Source organism: Vigna umbellata, chromosome 3 (assembly GCF_029865625.1).
Source record: "Vigna umbellata cultivar VRB3 chromosome 3, Vumbellata_1.0, whole genome shotgun sequence".
In the NCBI taxonomy this organism is placed as follows: domain Eukaryota; kingdom Viridiplantae; phylum Streptophyta; class Magnoliopsida; order Fabales; family Fabaceae; genus Vigna; species Vigna umbellata.
In genome coordinates this window covers 19,314,914-19,331,726 of record NC_142167.1, presented here as the reverse complement: position 1 = coordinate 19,331,726, position 16,813 = coordinate 19,314,914, and the positions used below count along the sequence as shown (strand labels likewise).

General features: G+C 34.0%; 3 protein-coding genes and 1 non-coding gene across 7 annotated transcripts; 2 read left to right on the top strand and 2 right to left on the bottom strand.

Annotated features, from left to right (window-relative positions):
• Nucleotides 1–816: 816 nt before the first annotated feature.
• On the bottom strand, nt 817–2,644 carry LOC148201804 (mitochondrial import receptor subunit TOM6 homolog). The gene is made up of 2 exons (XM_088108779.1): nt 2,344–2,644; nt 817–1,009 (listed from the first exon to the last, which is right to left on the bottom strand). Exon 1 carries the CDS (start codon nt 2,527–2,529, stop codon nt 2,365–2,367), a length of 165 nt encoding a protein of 54 aa, XP_087964905.1. The 5' UTR covers nt 2,530–2,644; the 3' UTR covers nt 817–1,009; nt 2,344–2,364.
• Nucleotides 2,645–4,153: 1,509 nt separating this feature from the next.
• LOC148201803 (RING-H2 finger protein ATL65-like) lies at nt 4,154–7,426 on the top strand. Of its 2 annotated transcripts, none has more exons than XM_088108964.1 (2): nt 4,154–6,519; nt 6,874–7,426. In XM_088108964.1, exon 1 carries the CDS (start codon nt 4,670–4,672, stop codon nt 5,864–5,866), a length of 1,197 nt encoding a protein of 398 aa, XP_087965090.1. In that variant the 5' UTR covers nt 4,154–4,669; the 3' UTR covers nt 5,867–6,519; nt 6,874–7,426. The 2 variants fall into 2 exon arrangements, with proteins under 2 accessions (XP_087965090.1, XP_087965089.1); XM_088108963.1 differs by having other exon boundaries at nt 4,154–6,560.
• Nucleotides 7,427–9,162: 1,736 nt separating this feature from the next.
• On the top strand, nt 9,163–15,626 carry LOC124821672 (putative CoA ligase CCL6). Of its 3 annotated transcripts, XM_088108961.1 has the most exons (20): nt 9,238–9,254; nt 9,358–9,565; nt 9,963–10,026; nt 10,428–10,517; nt 10,604–10,660; nt 11,024–11,072; nt 11,220–11,296; nt 11,694–11,730; nt 11,825–11,919; nt 12,045–12,209; nt 12,512–12,622; nt 12,706–12,793; nt 12,940–13,006; nt 13,087–13,162; nt 13,233–13,350; nt 13,597–13,842; nt 14,325–14,464; nt 14,607–14,789; nt 15,123–15,242; nt 15,378–15,626. In XM_088108961.1, exons 2-20 carry the CDS (start codon nt 9,417–9,419, stop codon nt 15,414–15,416), a joined length of 1,971 nt encoding a protein of 656 aa, XP_087965087.1. In that variant the 5' UTR covers nt 9,238–9,254; nt 9,358–9,416; the 3' UTR covers nt 15,417–15,626. The 3 variants fall into 3 exon arrangements, with proteins under 3 accessions (XP_087965086.1, XP_087965087.1, XP_087965088.1); XM_088108960.1 differs by having other exon boundaries at nt 9,163–9,565; XM_088108962.1 differs by lacking the exons at nt 9,238–9,254; nt 9,358–9,565; nt 11,024–11,072 and having other exon boundaries at nt 9,977–10,026.
• Nucleotides 9,745–9,818, bottom strand: TRNAI-AAU (transfer RNA isoleucine (anticodon AAU)). The gene has a single exon. It is a non-coding gene; the product is annotated as a tRNA-Ile (tRNA).
• Nucleotides 15,627–16,813: the final 1,187 nt, after the last annotated feature.

The following is a 16,813-nucleotide window of genomic DNA, read 5'->3' as shown; positions in this document are numbered from 1 at the left end:
AACTTTATTTTTTAGGTGATGAACAAAAGGGTACAAAACTAGTGCAACATCTCAATATGGGCAAGGAGACTTGAGCCTTCAAATTTCTCTTAACTGCAACTGAGTTACTTTCATTTTGATTTGGTTGAATGCTACAGTGAAAACAAGAACGTTCCTTCTCTCACACAAGTTCAACCGTCAATTATTTATCTACTCTTCAGGTCATGTTTATTTTTTTTTTCTCCATTAATTTTTACCTCACTAAAAAAAACTTATATTTTTTTAAGTTTCATATTATCATAAAATTATTAATTTATAATATAATATATTATAATTATTTAAAATATGTATATTATTATGTTTTCACGCTAATTAATAATAATAGCAATAATTATATGATAAAAAAAATATATTAAAATCCAGTTAATAATAGACTTTAGTTTACTTTTGACGAAACAAATTATAAGCAGAAGGAATGTCAAATTTCTATCTTCAAAGAATATTTTCTATTTTGTGATTAAAAAATATAAACAAATGTTCGTCAACTTTTGTATTTTAATATAGAACTACTAAAATGATTTCGTCTGGCAAGAACGACAATAATCATTAAATGTAATTTTATAACTATTTTTATAACATTTGATCTTGTAGCTTTCGTTTTCTCAATTTAAGCATAATTCACTTTTAAAACGAAAAGTTAATTGGAAAGAATAATTCCATACTATTATTATAATTTATTACAAAATATATTTCTTGAAACATTATTCTTGCAGACCAGTAAAAGCATATATTTAACTTAAAACCATCCTTCACCTGTCACGTTTTTCGTAGAATCAATTATAAAAATATAATTGATTATTGAATTTGTATATTTTCTCACCAGTAATCCAAACAAACTTACATTCCAAATACAAAAAGGAAATGTAATTAAACTAAAAATACCATCCTGGCCTCAATTTCAAGAGTTATATAACAACATTACTCCATGATTGTCTCGAGCCCCAGGACCCGTCCTACTCCTCAAGATGCGCTGCAATAAAAAAATTGTCAATATGTCAGCATGTAAAGCATTCAAACGGGGAAATGGCACCCGTGAGCTTATCATTTATCTGTTCACTTAGAATTAAAATAAGCAAATAAAGTAAATCAATGCCATGAACTTATACAGCAGTACAGAGGTAGAAATGGAAGACAGACAGAACTGGATTTCTTTGTGTTAAAGGACAGCGGAAAAAGCCATATTAAATAGAAATGTTCAGGTCAACGCCATAAAGGAATAACCTTTCTGCTAAAACGTCACAATTCAAAGAAATTATAGATTAGTGAGTTTAGCGATACACAAAAAATAGGTATTGCAAGAGCCATACACCTCCTGAGACATAATTTGATACTTCTGCATTGTTTCAGTAAAAGTTTATCTTAAAAAGCAGCACAAAAACACAATACAGGAATTTTACCACCTTTGAAACTACCAGTCTATGTATGGCATATCCTTCCTTATCTTATATACCAAGAAAAACCCAATCACTTGCCACTTAAGTATGCAACAGTTAATTTTAGAAGTCATACCAATTATCAATTTTGATGATCAATGCTTAATAAAAATATAAACCCCATAAAAAATATGTCCTTATTGTAAACGTGAAATCAAATATGTGGTTTTCAACAATATTAATTTTCTTTAGAAATGAAACAGAGCGAGACACAGTTAAGAGAGGCCAAAATTTAGTCCTCATCCAAAATTCTATTCATCATATTACCAAACCATCTTTCACTAAACCAATACTAACTTTATCATTAGAACTCCACTTTTATTTCAGATTGATCTCAACCATGGAAACCAATAAATTAACAATGCAGATATTACACAAGCAGGTATGATATGAGTAATAAGTTTTGTGCTCTATAACAAAATGCAACAATTAGTAGAAAAAACAGCACAATGGTTCAAGATGCAAATACCACCAAAAAAAAAAAGAACTCGTTTGCTATCATTATTTTCATCCAAATTACTGCAACAAATGTTATAAATTTGTGATTTGATTGCAGAACAGTTCCCTACCACACAGTTCCCTACCACACAGCATATATTGCTTCTTAAACTGCAATGGCTGTGGGGAAACAAAGGTCAATGTGTTTTAAGGGAGAAAATTTTTATGAAATAGTCCAGTGTGCTTGGGTTTTCAATGTCAAGGGAAAACACAATAAATTCGATAGATTAACATCTTCCCCCAATAATATGTTAATTTAACATTTTTAATGAAGTTCCCAAATTTTTTCACTAGAACGGAGACCCAGTTCACAAAATACAACAGTGAGTTGCAGAAACTGTTAATGTAAATTGAAAGTAGACGATGAATGTACCAGGCGAGGAAGATCGAGAAGTTAAAGCTCGAGCTTGAGTTCTTCTTTCTCGCCACTGAGAAAATGCAGAACGTACGGGGTGACTCGAATAACAACAACCCATGCGCCGAACATGGCAACATGAGACTTCAGCTGCTTCAGTGCTGCAGCTTTGTCTGGCTTCCGCATGAACATCCCTGGAAACATGATGCCTTTTCCAATCTGATCAAGCTTAAACCCTAATTCTCAATCTTCTATTCTCTTCTCTTCTGATTAGGGTTTCTCTATTGCGACCTCTCTCTTCAAGGTTTTTCCGCCTTTGCTAACCAATAGCTCTATTGGTCCAATGGGTATATACAGCCCATTCAATGGGCCCATTGGGCCATTCAACCCTTTTCTTTTCAATTGTAATTGGTATTTTAGTTTGTACAAAATAAATTTTAAATTCTGTGCAACTATTTCTTTTTAATTGGAAGATTAGGAAAATCATTTTCAAATCACGAGGGACTAAGAAATACATTTTAAATTCAGGACCAAACAAGATTTGAGTTCAATTTGACACTAAAACATCTACTGAAATCTGTGTAATAGAAACCGACATACTCTATTAACCAGGTTTAAAATGTTCATAACATTATTAATTATTATTATTATTATTGTAAATTATTAGAAACTAAAATAAAACATTAAATTTATGAAAATATTTTTCATTAACCGAAGATATGGTTAGTTTGTTTCACTCTTATTCAACTCTTATATTCCATTACAGTGTTCATTATTGTTTTTTCTTTGAAAGTATTGAAAATTTACAATCCATAATTTTATTAATTTTAACAGTGTGTATATAATAAAATACTATTTGAAAATATAATTTTCTCAACGAAATTATATTATCAAATATTATTTAGTATGTAATTGTTTACTAGTATGATAAGTAATAAATAAGACTATATCTTTGTTGGTAAAATCTACATGTATATTTTATTTTTCTTGAACTAAATAAATTTATCATAGGAGATAAAATTTTGCCTCTAGTTATGCAATATGACTTTATATTTTAACTCGATATTGAAATTTGATTTTCTTAAAAAAGTTAAATTACAGAGTATAAGTAATTTGTTAAATTATAAAGATTTGATTTAATGTTTATACTTAAAATGGGGAAAGCCTTTGGTTTTTCTGCATAAATTTGGGCGAATAAAAAAGTGAAAAATTGATATTCTAACTCCCATGGTCAGCTGATACAGTGAGAAAATGATAAATTCGTAAAATAAGCAATGCATATTGTTATGTAGTAAGGATATTTATGTAATAACATAAATATCTTAGATATTTTTAGACAGTTAAAATATCAGTCAAAGCCACTAACCACACTTTTAGGTAAGGTGGTTATTTTTATTTTGCTTATAAATACAGTAACAGGGCCAAGGTCCAGGTACGTTCTCTTTATGCTCTAAAGATCCTGAATAATATTTCAGAGCAGTATCCAATTACTCTCTTCTGAACTTCAGCTCCATAACTCATATCTGACTTGAGCGTCGGAGTATCTTTACCTCCACGCAGGAAAATGTATACCGAAACACATATCTTTAAATAAGAAATGTTTCAGCAAGGTTTAATTTATCATGTCTGACAAAATTTATTGTGTCCTCCTTCAACAAATATACATTATATTATTCCAGTTTTATAAATTAATAATGTTTCAATATTATTAAAATTAGTCCAAGAATACTTCTCTAATTTACTATATTATCCCATTAGTTTATTTTGTTTTATAAAATTTACTATAATTTTACTTATTTTTCTAATTTGGTGGGATCCACATAACATTAACGAAATTTAGTAATCGATTGCAGTGGGATGAGAAAAGATGGAAGTGTTGGTGGTTGATAGCACTGCTTGATAACCATACGGTGTCCGAGAGGAGAGTGTATTGTATCCTGCTTCGCACATACAGAACGTAGAAGTGGGGGAATCCATTAAGCACTCATGACAGGGCAAATTGATGACGTGTAAAGAAAGGAAAGTGAGAGGATAGCGTAGAAGAGTGGGGAGAAGCACAGGAGAAGAAAACCGTTGGCCTCAACTTCACCAAATTACACGTGTCTCCATGGAGCAGAGCAGCCACGACCATAGTCGCAAGTGAGTTAGTGAGTGCGAGAAAAAGGCAAAATGAAGATAAAAATATTAAAAAAGAAAAGAAAAAAACAGAAGCGCAGAAGCACGGTCAACGTTTGTATGTGGTGTTTGCATTAAACCCAATTGCACAGTTTTCTCTTTCACTCTATTTTCAACAACTAAAACCCTATTCTTCTCTTCTTCTTCTTCCATTTTCATCACCATCTCTATGATGCCTCCTTCTCAGCCACCCCATTGGGCCCCATCACCATCTCCGTCTGCATCTCCGACCCCAACGCCCACACCAATACTCAACAAATCATTCCTACCACCGCCGTCCAATACGCCGGCGGTTGACTTCAGCCCCCCACTCATAGCAATGGTCGTTGTCGTCGCCGCCGCCTTTCTCGTCGTAACCTACTCTCGTCTCATCGCGCGCCATCTCAGGCCTCCTATCCACCGCCTCCTACACCGCTTCCGCCGCCGGCGATTCCCCCCGTCTTCCGTTGGCGACCTCGAGTCCTTACCCTACGAGTCTCCCTTTGACGGTCCCCGCGTATTCTCTCCATACGGTTTAGACGAAACGGTGATTAAAACGATACCGTTTTCGCTGTACACCGCGAAATACGACGCTCGTTTCGAAGAGTCTCGCAACGACTGCGCCGTTTGCTTGCTGGAATTCGAAGACGAAGATTACGTGAGAACTCTTCCCGTTTGTTCACACACGTTCCACGTGGACTGCATCGACGCGTGGCTTCGCTCGCACGCTAACTGCCCTCTCTGCCGCGCAGGTGTCCTCTGCGCCGATTCGCCTTTCACTCCGATGATGGCCGCAAGAATCCGACCGAGCCTCGACGACGACACAATTCTTCACCGCATCAGCTTAGACCCTCTCATCGACCCCCCACCGCCTGTGGCAATATCGTCCGTGCCGGAGATAACACCCTGCATCGACGAACAATCTCCGAGGAGGAACCAGAACCACGCGAACGTCAACTCAGAAGATTGTTTTAGGGATTTTCTGCTGAAGAGATCTTATTCGTTTGGATTTGAACGGAGTGTCGCGTCGGAGAGGATGGTGATGGAAGCCACCACTGCGTCGCCATGGCGATACCGAAGAGGGAGTAATAGTTTCTGGAGCAAGAGGCCTTCGCCGTTTGGTTCTTTGGGGAAACCAAGGGTGTTTTCGTTTCGGTATTACAGAGGGATGAAATCACCGTTCTTCAGGCGGAGGGGATTCTTCCCGCTGTCGGAGTCCAGCGTGAGGTACGGCGGCGGCGGGAGCTCGTCGCGGCGGAGCAAGTCGATTGCAAGCCCAATGTTTCTTCGGTCGTCGGGTCTGGCAGCGGCGGCTTTCTCGTCGAGCCGGCTGAGGTGCGGGGATCCCGAGGCGCTGCTGTCGCCCGAGAGATTTAACCGGAGGTGATGCAAGGAAGGTAAAAACAAAGGTTGGAGATTTTGTCGAGAAGTGAAAATGGGCGGCAAGAGGACACGTGGCGGAAGTTGATTGGTGGATGGGGGTGGAAGTTCGATCGGAGATGGGTGGAGAGTGGCGGTGTGGGTCAGGTCAAGGAGGAATTAAATGGAGGTGGTCGCATGCGGTTTAATTTAATGAGACGGTCTGGCAATTTGTAGAGAGTCATTAATGGATGGTAGGAAGAGCATTAATGGGAGAGAGAGAAGTAAGACATTTGATGGTGATAAGGGAGAAGAAGAAAGAGTGGTTTTCTCTCTCCCTATATTTATATATCTATTATTCTCTGTGCCTATGCTCAGACAGTGTGGTGGGGAGAGAGGGTTTTAAAAGAGGAAGGTCATAAATGAGCAGAGGATTGGATAGAGGTTGGGGAATGGCATGCAGTACTACTATTATTACTACTACTTCTTCTACTCATTTACCAGCTGAATAGGGTTTTGGCAAATGCCTTGTCTTGCACTTTCTTTATGGCACCGACTGAATCCCCCATGTGAATCCATTGAAGATGATGCAAAACACACATTAATATGAGTTATGGTCTGACCTAGCTCACTCTGTATAGGTTTATGCCCACAGAAGCAAGGCATTTATTGTCGCATTGGGTATGCTGACAAGCAACATTGCTCCGTTCGTTTTAGTTTTAGTGCGTGACTCTGCTGTGAATTCTTTCATCGTCAGATAATTAATGCCATTTATAAGATTTTGAATTTGGAATCTTTTGTGATCAATGCTCTTTCAACTTTTTTATTTTTCAACTCATGGGGGAATTCGCCAACATATACTACATACTCACCTTTTTTTCCAAAAACAAATACCCTGCTGCTATCTTCTTGTAAATATTGTCTTTCTACCAAAACAACAAACACTTTTTTTTTACTTCCCTCTTACTGCCTTAAACACCCTCCTAATCTATATATGTAAATTTGATATTTGCTGTAAATTTCTCTGTTTACCAGATTTTTCATCCAGTTCATCTCAGAGTGTGTGATCTCCATGAATCCATTATTTTCTTCTTTTGACAAAGTAGATCTAAAGACATACACTATAGTCCACCTTTGGCATTTTGGGAACCAACACTGGTAGTAGCATTCTTTTTTATGTCTTTTCCTTTGACCCATAATTAGCAATACTTGTTAACCTCTGTAGCTATCATGAACAGACAACACAGTTACTGTTAACTTCACAATCTGTCTTCAAGCCCAAACCAACTCTTCCGTGAGCTGAAACTGTACAATCCGGCCCAGTAGATTTCAAGTTGGTCCAATCACTCACAGCATACGTGGCCCCGAAAAGGATATGTAATTCATCTGAGACATGCATTGACACCAAGTTAAGAGGTTGTATTATCAGAATTCTGTAATATATGTCTGTAGTGGTCACATGCAGTATTAATCTTGCAGAAAACATTAAAGCTAGCGCAAGAAGTTAGGTGTGGATTTTATTCTGTATAATTTAGATCATCTCACTTGAACAATCAAATATTCAATTATTTTATACCGACTCGGCCTAATCTGCATTAATCTGTTTTTAGTATGAGCAAAAATGTTTGTTCTGCTATGTAGTATTGGAAAGTTTGACAATTGACATAGATGTTTGATAAAGGGTCCACAACATCATGTGCTTGGCAATAATGAATATACTATCAAGTTAAAAGCATAGGTTTAGATTTCAAGAAAATGCATGCATTCCTATCTAATGTACGTGAAGGTAGGCCAGTGTCCACTTTCTCACAAGCTCAAATTCAGAGACAAATATATCTTCTGATTATTGAAAATTTAAGGTTACATTAATTTTATATGTTATGTTTTAAATTACAATAATAATAATAATTAAAGTAATAACTAATAATAAATTATCAAAATATTGTGTATATATTAATTTAAATTATTATTAAATATTTTTTATAATGATTTCATGTAATTAATGTGTTAAGTTTGAAATAGATAAATAAATAATTTTGTATAAAAAGAGTCATCGTATATTATCTATAATAAATAATTAAACTTTTATTTCTAATAAATGATTTAATTTTTCAAATAAGAATAGCATATCAGAATGCATAGTGTGACGTTAAAAACAACCGTAGCTATATATTCCTTCTTTATACTATATTCTTTCTCTTCGATTTATTTCAGATGCAAATATAATTTATAATTGGTTAAAAAAAATGTAGGATTACAAAATAATGTGTAATGAACTTGTTTTATCAGTCTAAACTATTTAATTAAATTTGGGTTGATTATTTTGGTCATCACGTTTCTATAAAATAAATTATATTTTCAAAATTGTAATTTTATATAATTTGTAATTAAAATGATTCTAATTTTGAAATAGGACAGAATGAAATCAATAATACATTATGAATGAATTTTATAACATTATATTTTTACTTAGAGTATTAAATATGATTATACTTATTTTATTTGACAACATTTCATGTTTTTAGATAGAGTTGATTTGGGAATATCCAGTCCCATTTCATATTCTGTGAATTTAACTCTATTATACTGTTTAATGCAAATTTAGCGTTGAGTTTAATTTATGGTGAGAAAAAATAACTAAAATCTTAATTATTCAATAGTTATACACTTTTGCAATTTAAGAAAACTATTAAAATTAAATTTAAATATACTTTTGAAAAAAAAGTGAAAAAATACATAAGTAAAAATAAAAATTATAATTAATATTCTTTAACTATAAGTATAAGGAAAATTTTATTTGAAAATAACTTTTAATAATTATTAAAGTTTCAGTGGGCATATTATTAAAAAAATCATAACACAGTTAGTATATATTATTCATTCATTATTATATAAAGAAATTTTTTACATATATAGATTAACTTTTACTAATTAAGTTATAATATTCTAAGAAAAGTATAATTAAATGCAGCAGATTAAAATATAGTTATATCCAGCAATTAGAAGAGCATGATTCTGGAACAAATTTCAATTCTTTTGTTTCTAAGTACCATTTCAATTATTGAAAAGTTTACAAAGTGATCGAAACCCTAAATTTAGGGAAAGTTGTAAAATTTTGATGTAATTTACTCATACATGGTATACACAAAGTATCAATACTGTGTTTTTTTAGCAACTTCTCTTAATCAGTAACTCACCAAGCACTAACCAGTGTTACGTAATTATGTTAAAAACGCTGCATCAAAACCCACTAATTAAGTATTCTTCTACTTTTGGTTTTCTTGACAAAAGCTGATAGCAGAAGAAAACTGTAAAGTTGTGTCAATGAGAGATAAAGGAAAGGCATGAGCTTTGCACCAAACTTTGACGGCCAAAATAAATGCAGAAGAAAACACTAAACCCCTTTTCTTTAAAATGTAATGTTGAAATTTATTGCTTCAGCCTTCAGCTCAACCAACTCTTTTAAGGCCATGATCTGTTGTTAAATTCATCTACCATTTTCTCATACCATTCTTTCAGAGGCTTTTGGAGAAGAAAACAGCACCATTTTTTAGCAAGTATATCTTCTGTGCATAATAATGGCTGAGTTGTACACTGTGAAGGTGGAGGAGGCAAGGTTGGAAACTGATAAAAAACCTTCAGCAGGTCCTGTCTACAGGTGCATCTATGCCAGAGATGGTTTGATGGAGCTGCCTTCTCATTTTGAATCTCCATCGGACTTCTTCAGGTCACTTTCACTTTCTTTTTCAACTTTTCCTTTCTATAAACAAAAGGGTTGTCAAAGTTACAAAATTTATGCATAAAGTCTGTGTTTTGATGAAAATTATTGTTTCTAAGATTCAGCTCAAGCTATGTTCTTTCTTCATGTAAAAAAAATGACAAATTAAAAAGCTTTAAACTTCAAAATGGCCCATGCAGGTCTCGAACCTGCGACCTTCGCGTTATTAGCACGACGCTCTAACCAACTGAGCTAATAGGCCAGTTGATATATTGTTTATACTTTAGTATATTGAATCCATTACAAAACAGTGTACACTCTGCTGAGGATTTTCACAAGTGGTAGTGAGTTGTATTTGTGGTGGGGTTTGAGGATTCATTCTTAGTTTCGATGGATTCATGTGCAGGGACACGACCAAGAGGTGTCCCAGCAACCCTATGCTGGGTCGGCGTCAAAAAACGGATTTGAAGGTACCAACTTTAATGTGGTTTTGTTTCTTCTATCATTTTCTGTCAATTTCAGTTTAGTCTTAAGTTGGCACATGCCAACTTTTTGTAGCATAGCTCCTTCTGTGTTATTTATATTGAAAAAACTTAAATGCTTATAGGTAACACAGCATCAATGTTCTTCTGAGTATAAATAGAATTTTAATTTGCATAATTAAAAATTCTATTCAATATTAATGCATATTAGTGAGATAAAACTCGAACTAGTGCTAACTAGAAGTTTTTTTTTTGTCCTGGGAGCTAAATTGATAATGAACATACAAGTAAATGACACTGCTAAATTTTTTGAGGCATAGCTTAATAAAATTAAAAAAAAGAAATTGTTGCATTGGGTCAATTGTGCAATTATTGGTTTGATTTTGCAGGCTGGTCCCTATGAATGGATGACATATCAGGAGGCTTATGATGCTTCCATTCGAATTGGTTCAGCCATGAAGAGCCGTGGTGTCAATCCTGTAATCAATCTTGCTTTTTTTAAGATACTATTTATGGAGAAAAATATATTTGCAATTCATCTAACTCTGTGCTTTTATTCCACAAGGGAGACCGATGTGGCATATATGGGTCTAACTGCCCTGAATGGATCCTTGCAATGGAGGTATGACACTGAATTTGGAGGAGAAATTGCACTTAAGCAGTTATCATATTACCTTAATCACAACCACGGACAAAACTAAAATGAGTAGTTATTTTATTCATGAGAAATGCTAAAAGCACATTCTTTCCAGTTAGAGAAGTGCACTTATTATATTTAGGGATGTACACTGGAAATTCATTCAACTATTAAAGATTTTGAGTTTGTAAAGCATGTTCTGCTAGCATTTGTCTCTTTTTCCTAGCTATAATTTGGCAACTAAAAAGTTCACTGACCTTGTTTGTATTATTGTTCTTCACTTAACATCACAAGAGTTGATTATTCCAATGGGACTCGAGTGGCTTGATTCAAATTTGCTGTTTGCAGGCTTGCAATAGCTACGCAGTAACATATGTTCCATTATATGACACCCTGGGTTTGTGTTTTGTTCCTTTTTCAAATCATTCTCAATGTGTTTGCTTTTATTTGTTCAAACCAAAGAAAAACTCAAGAGTTTATCATGTGCCTTTTGTGCTCATGTTGTCGTCCAGCTAGAATGTATCTTTAAATTTACGTCTAACAGGTCCCAATGCTGTGGAGTTTATCATAAACCATGCTGAAGTTTCGATGGCATTTGTACAGGATAGCAAGATTCCTTCTGTAAGTTCCATCATATTCTTGGTGCACACATCTTCTATTGTTTCCTTGGATGAAATTTTATTTTAGTCAGATGCACACACCTTCAACATATAATTGTTTCAGTTAATGATCAACTAGTTTTCTAATAAATCGTAGGATGAGAAAGTAGTTTTCAGTTTTTAAAATGAGTTATATAAATTTACTTTCTAATATTTCTGTTACTTGCTTAAAGCAGTAGTAATCATATATTCTATTCTAAGCTGACAGAATGCTGCACATACTGCTAGCGCTTTTAACATTTCTATTTAGTGTAGTTCTTGTTATATTTTAAGTTATCCATAAGTGTCTTGAAGATAATTAGCTTATTATGTCCTTGTCCTCTTACCCTATTCCTATTAAAGCAAAACCGTTTCCACAGGTTTTGTCATGCCTTGGTCGCTGTTCAAATCTTAAAAGTAAGTCAATTGTGTCTATTTTGTTCCTGTTACTGGTAGTTGGAGGGTTTTTCATCTTTTAATGGTAACAAGCCTCTTTAATTTACTGGTGTAGCTATTGTGTGTTTCGGTAATGTTCTAACTGGACAAAAGAAGGAAGCTGAGGAGCTTGGCGTATCTTGCTTCTCGTGGGAAGAGTTTCTTAAGTTGGTAAGAACCTGAGGAACCTGATTCTTAATTTCATGTTGATGTTTATAATTGAGAGCAATAACCATTTCAATTGAGTAACAGGACAAATATATTTTAATATTTAATTGTGTATGTCATCTTTCCAGGGAGATCTGGATTCAGACATACCACTGAAAAAGAAGACTGACATATGCACAATCATGTATACAAGTGGAACAACGGGTGAACCCAAAGGTGTCATTATTAAGAATGAGGCTTTCATGGCTCAAGTGTTGTCTATTGACCAAATGCTTGAATTAACTGACAAAGCGGTATGATAATAACTTTTCTCACTGATTTCATTTTATATTTTTTTCAAGTCAGTAAAAAATCTGCCACCCCACCCTGTCAGAAAAACTTTTGTTAGTTGTCATTTTTGTTTTCTGTTTATTTGTTTACAATTGAGTGAGAAAAGTAATGCCTGTTCTTGAATTATGCTAGAGAAAGTAAAGCTCATGTAATGTGTTAGTTATATTCTAGTATAAGCTGATGAATGATGAAGAAAAACACTTGTTTATCCTCTTTATATATTGATATGTGCTCACAAAACAGATGAATTATGTATTATTGATAGGGGACAGAAGACGATGTGTACTTCTCTTTCCTTCCTCTTGCTCATGTATATGACCAGATAATGGAGACCTATTGGGTTTATAGGGGTTCTTCAATTGGATTTTGGCAAGGAGTAAGTTCCTTTTATTAAGTTGTGGCTCATTGAATCTCTAATGTTGTCTCACTGAATTTCTTTTTTCATGTCAAATCTTGCAGGATGTCAGGTTCTTAATGGAAGATGTTCAGGTGCTGAAACCAACAATATTTTGTGGTGTCCCTAGAATTTATGACCGTGTTTATGCTAGTAAGACTATAATATTCTCGTACTATTGCTCTTATCTTGGTGTGGGATATAATGTTCTAAGTACTGAATTTAAGCTCTTTGTGCTCTTGTAATTACCATCTAAAATGTTCATTAAGTACTACTGACTATAAGTTTTGCACTTGAAGGCATCAAAAGCAAAATTTCATCTACAGGAGCACTGCGAAGTACATTGTTTCAATATGCATATAGCTAGTATGTACTACAATCATACCTACCCCTTTAAACTTCTACTCTTCTATCATAATTCAACCTAATGCATATTCTACTGACAGCAAGTTGGGATATATGGAGAAGGGTCTTCCCCAAGACAAAGCAGCACCTTTGTTTGATAAGCTTGTGTTTGATAAGGTATGTCATTTTATTCTGTGTCTCTTATTCATAAATTCATTTGAAAATTGAAATATTGGTTTTATGGTAGATAAAACAAGCATTAGGTGGACGCGTTCGTCTTCTGTTATCGGGAGCTGCTCCTTTGGCCAGGCACGTGGAGGAGTTTTTCAGGGTTACTTTTGGAGCTACTATGCTGCAAGGATATGGTAGTTGAATCTTTTGCTAAAACGTACTGGTGGATTGTTTTACGCCATTTTAATGACAACTGTTCAATACAATATTTTAAGAAATGGTTCAGTTATGTTAATCTGTTGCACAATTTTGGCATGTTTTTCTTTTTTGGTTCTTAAATGCATTCTATAGCAGTTTTCACATGTTAATCCTAATCAATTTGATTATTTGTGTGTATGTCATTCAATTATGCCATGCTTATTATCATTTTGATGTGACAGGTCTTACTGAAAGTTGTGGTGGGTGTCTCACTGCAATAAGCAATGTGTTTTCTATGATGGGAACAATTGGAGTCCCTACAACGACCATTGAGGCCAGGCTTGAATCTGTGCCAGAGATGGGCTATGATGCACTCTCCACTGAAGCCCGTGGAGAAATTTGCCTGAGAGGGAATACCTTGTTCTCTGGTTACCACAAGCGTCAAGATCTTACTGAAGAAGTTCTGGTTGATGGTTGGTTTCATACAGGTAATTGCTCATGTTTTTGTGGATTAAACATTGGTTTAAAATGTCAATGAAGAGTTCCCTTTCTCCAAACTTCTGTAGGATTCTCCATTTAAGGATTTAGTGTTTAGTTGTTTAGATTAGACACCACTCAGAGTCATGTAAACTGCTACTAGATAGAATGACACACATACAATCAAAAGAGTTTTATGTTATGAAATTAACAATTTCCCAATATGCTGAGTGAAATCTTGTGTTGAAATGGTCAAGGGGGTTTACATTGAAAATTGAGCAATATAAAAGGATCTTCATAAAATAATTAGTTCAACAATTGTTATTAAATTTGAAATCCCAGTGAAGAAGGAACACAGGAGATCAAGTTGAGGAGTTTTGTCACGAACTTCTGACATTCTCCCTCTTTGATTTTATTTCCTTGCATACTGATTGTAGTTGTTAATTTCCCCCTAAATGCCAATTGTTTTGGAATATTTGGAAAATCATTACAGGTGACATTGGAGAATGGCAGCCAAATGGAGCCATGAAAATTATTGACAGAAAAAAGAATATCTTTAAATTGTCTCAAGGAGAATATGTTGCTGTGGAGAATATTGAAAACAAGTATTTACAGTGCCCCCTTATAACATCGGTATGCTTCTGCTTCAATGATAGAACATTCAGTAAATTTATAGCTACATGAATTATGTAGGATGCCTAGTTTTGATGGGAAAGTGGACTTACAAATTCCTCAATTCTCAAATATATGTGTAATTCTTTTTATTCTCATGCAGATTTGGGTCTATGGAAACAGTTTTGAATCTTTTTTGGTGGCAGTGGTGGTCCCTGAAAGAAAGGCCCTTGAGGATTGGGCAGTGAAGAATAATTATACAGATGATTTTAAATCTTTATATGAAAACCCGAAGGCAAGAAAATACATTTTGGATGAGCTCAACAGCACTGGTCAGAAACACCAAGTATGTGCCTTGAAAACCGAATTCCATGAATTTAGTTTCGAGTAAACTCGAACTAGTCCTTGAGATTAGAGGGTCATGAAATACTTTGTTCATTTCTAGCTTTTCAAAGTGTCATTCACTTTAATTTTTTTCCCTTTGATTTCAGTGTTGGTTTGCACTAAAAAAGGACTAAAAATAGAATGCCTAATAATACAAGGCTTTTGAAATCATGGGGATTAACTTACTGAACCCAAATAATCTCAAGGAATAAGCTTACTCGTTTAGTTTCAGTCGTGGTGTTATACTGTATTTTGATCTTGCTGGTTTAATTTGACGTTGTTGATATTCTCTCAGCTTAGAGGTTTTGAAATGCTAAAAGCAGTTCACCTTGAACCAATTCCCTTTGACATGGAGAGAGATCTGATAACTCCAACATTCAAGTTGAAGAGACCGCAGTTGCTCAAGCACTACAAGGTTTGTTTCATGTTCTGTGATCGATATTACTTGTTTCCTTAACTTCTCCAATCAGTAAGTACGGTTTATGGTTTGCCAAAATGTGCACCACATTTGGCTAAATAAAATCTCACTCTTGGGCAACATCAATTACAGGATTGTATTGATCAACTATACAAGGAAGCAAAGGCATAGATGACCCGATCCATATTATATGCAATTATGATGATTTGGACAGTTTCCACATAAAACCATTTTGCTATTTTTTGTACACTTTGGTTCATTCATTAGTGAAGTGAATAGCTGCAAACAAAACCTTATATTAGTAACAACTAAGCATATCCACTATCCATTCATTCTTAAGAAGATTACAAATGATCATTTGAAATTCCGATAGATTTGATATTTCGTGGCTTTGGAACTTCTGCTTCTTTGTTTCATTATTTCATTTTTGTTTCATTATTTCATTTTGGGTCTAGTAGTGTCTTCTTTTACAATGAAAAAAAAAACTGTTCGCCTGAACTAAACTAAAACTTAATTCAGACAATAATCAATAATAATAAGATATTAATTTTATTAAGATTTCTTTAATATTTTTCATATTTATCGTTCATCATCATTATACGATGAGACAAATAGAACTTTACCCTATGCAGTTTTACAAAAAAAAATCTCATTAACTAGGACCCTTACCTAAACTATCTTTCTGGAAATAAATAAATTAAGCAATTAAAGTAATGACTATTTTCCCGTTGTCTTGCCCTGGTTTTCATTAATTAAATTAGGTACATTTCAAAAAGAATAAATATAAAAATTTAACTCCGAGAAAGAAAACTTGTATACTTAGATTTTTGGGATGTGCATATATAAGAATGAAAAATCTAGATTATACAATCTTACATTATCACTTAATTACCTAAAATTTTATAAACAAAACGTTCCCTTAAAATTTAATAAGATATATTTATTTTTTACAGTGATAAGTTTTGTCATGCAAATTATTGGATTAATATTTTAAGGTGCGCATTTTTCCAAAGTAAAGAACAAAAGAAATTAAATAATCAGAGAAAAGAGATAGAAAAGGCATGATGATGGTACAATCCAAGTCAGAGTGTGCGAGAGAAAAAACTCATCAAGCAGAGGTAACTAGCAGATAAGCAGTTTCAGGTAGTTAACTAAACTGCAAATATAAAAGGTTTAGGATTTTTAAATTGAACTACTACAATTCAGATTTTGTTTTTAATTTTTCTAATAGTATAGACAATCCATAGTTCAGTACAAAGTTAATTTTTCCTAATCCTACTCTCGTGTAGCCTATTTCAGGGTAATGCTGGATCTGCACTATTTTCATGTCTCTCTTGACCTCTTGTTACCAATGCTTTGAATATTCTTGGCAGAAATTATACTTTTTGAAGTGTGATAAAGATAAAAAACAATCCAACATAAAAAAGTTGCAGCTACTTTTAGAGTTTCCATACTTGGCATGACACTAGTACAAATTCAGAAAATCCTTTAGTACTATGAACTCCAGATTCTTAAACAATGAAAAAATATTTGTCATACCCGTGTTGGATACTCCTTGAATACTTCCA

Coding starts and splice junctions, on each gene's coding strand:
- LOC148201803 (XM_088108964.1), top strand. CDS start 4,670: ATGATGCCTCCTTCTCAGCCACCCCATTGGGCCCCATCACCATCTCCG.
- LOC124821672 (XM_088108960.1), top strand. CDS start 9,417: ATGGCTGAGTTGTACACTGTGAAGGTGGAGGAGGCAAGGTTGGAAACT. Junction 11,297..11,693: donor AGGATAGCAAGATTCCTTCT/GTAAGTTCCATC, acceptor CCGTTTCCACAG/GTTTTGTCATGCCTTGGTCG. Junction 14,790..15,122: donor GCACTGGTCAGAAACACCAA/GTATGTGCCTTG, acceptor ATATTCTCTCAG/CTTAGAGGTTTTGAAATGCT.
- LOC148201804 (XM_088108779.1), bottom strand. CDS start 2,529: ATGTTTCCAGGGATGTTCATGCGGAAGCCAGACAAAGCTGCAGCACTG.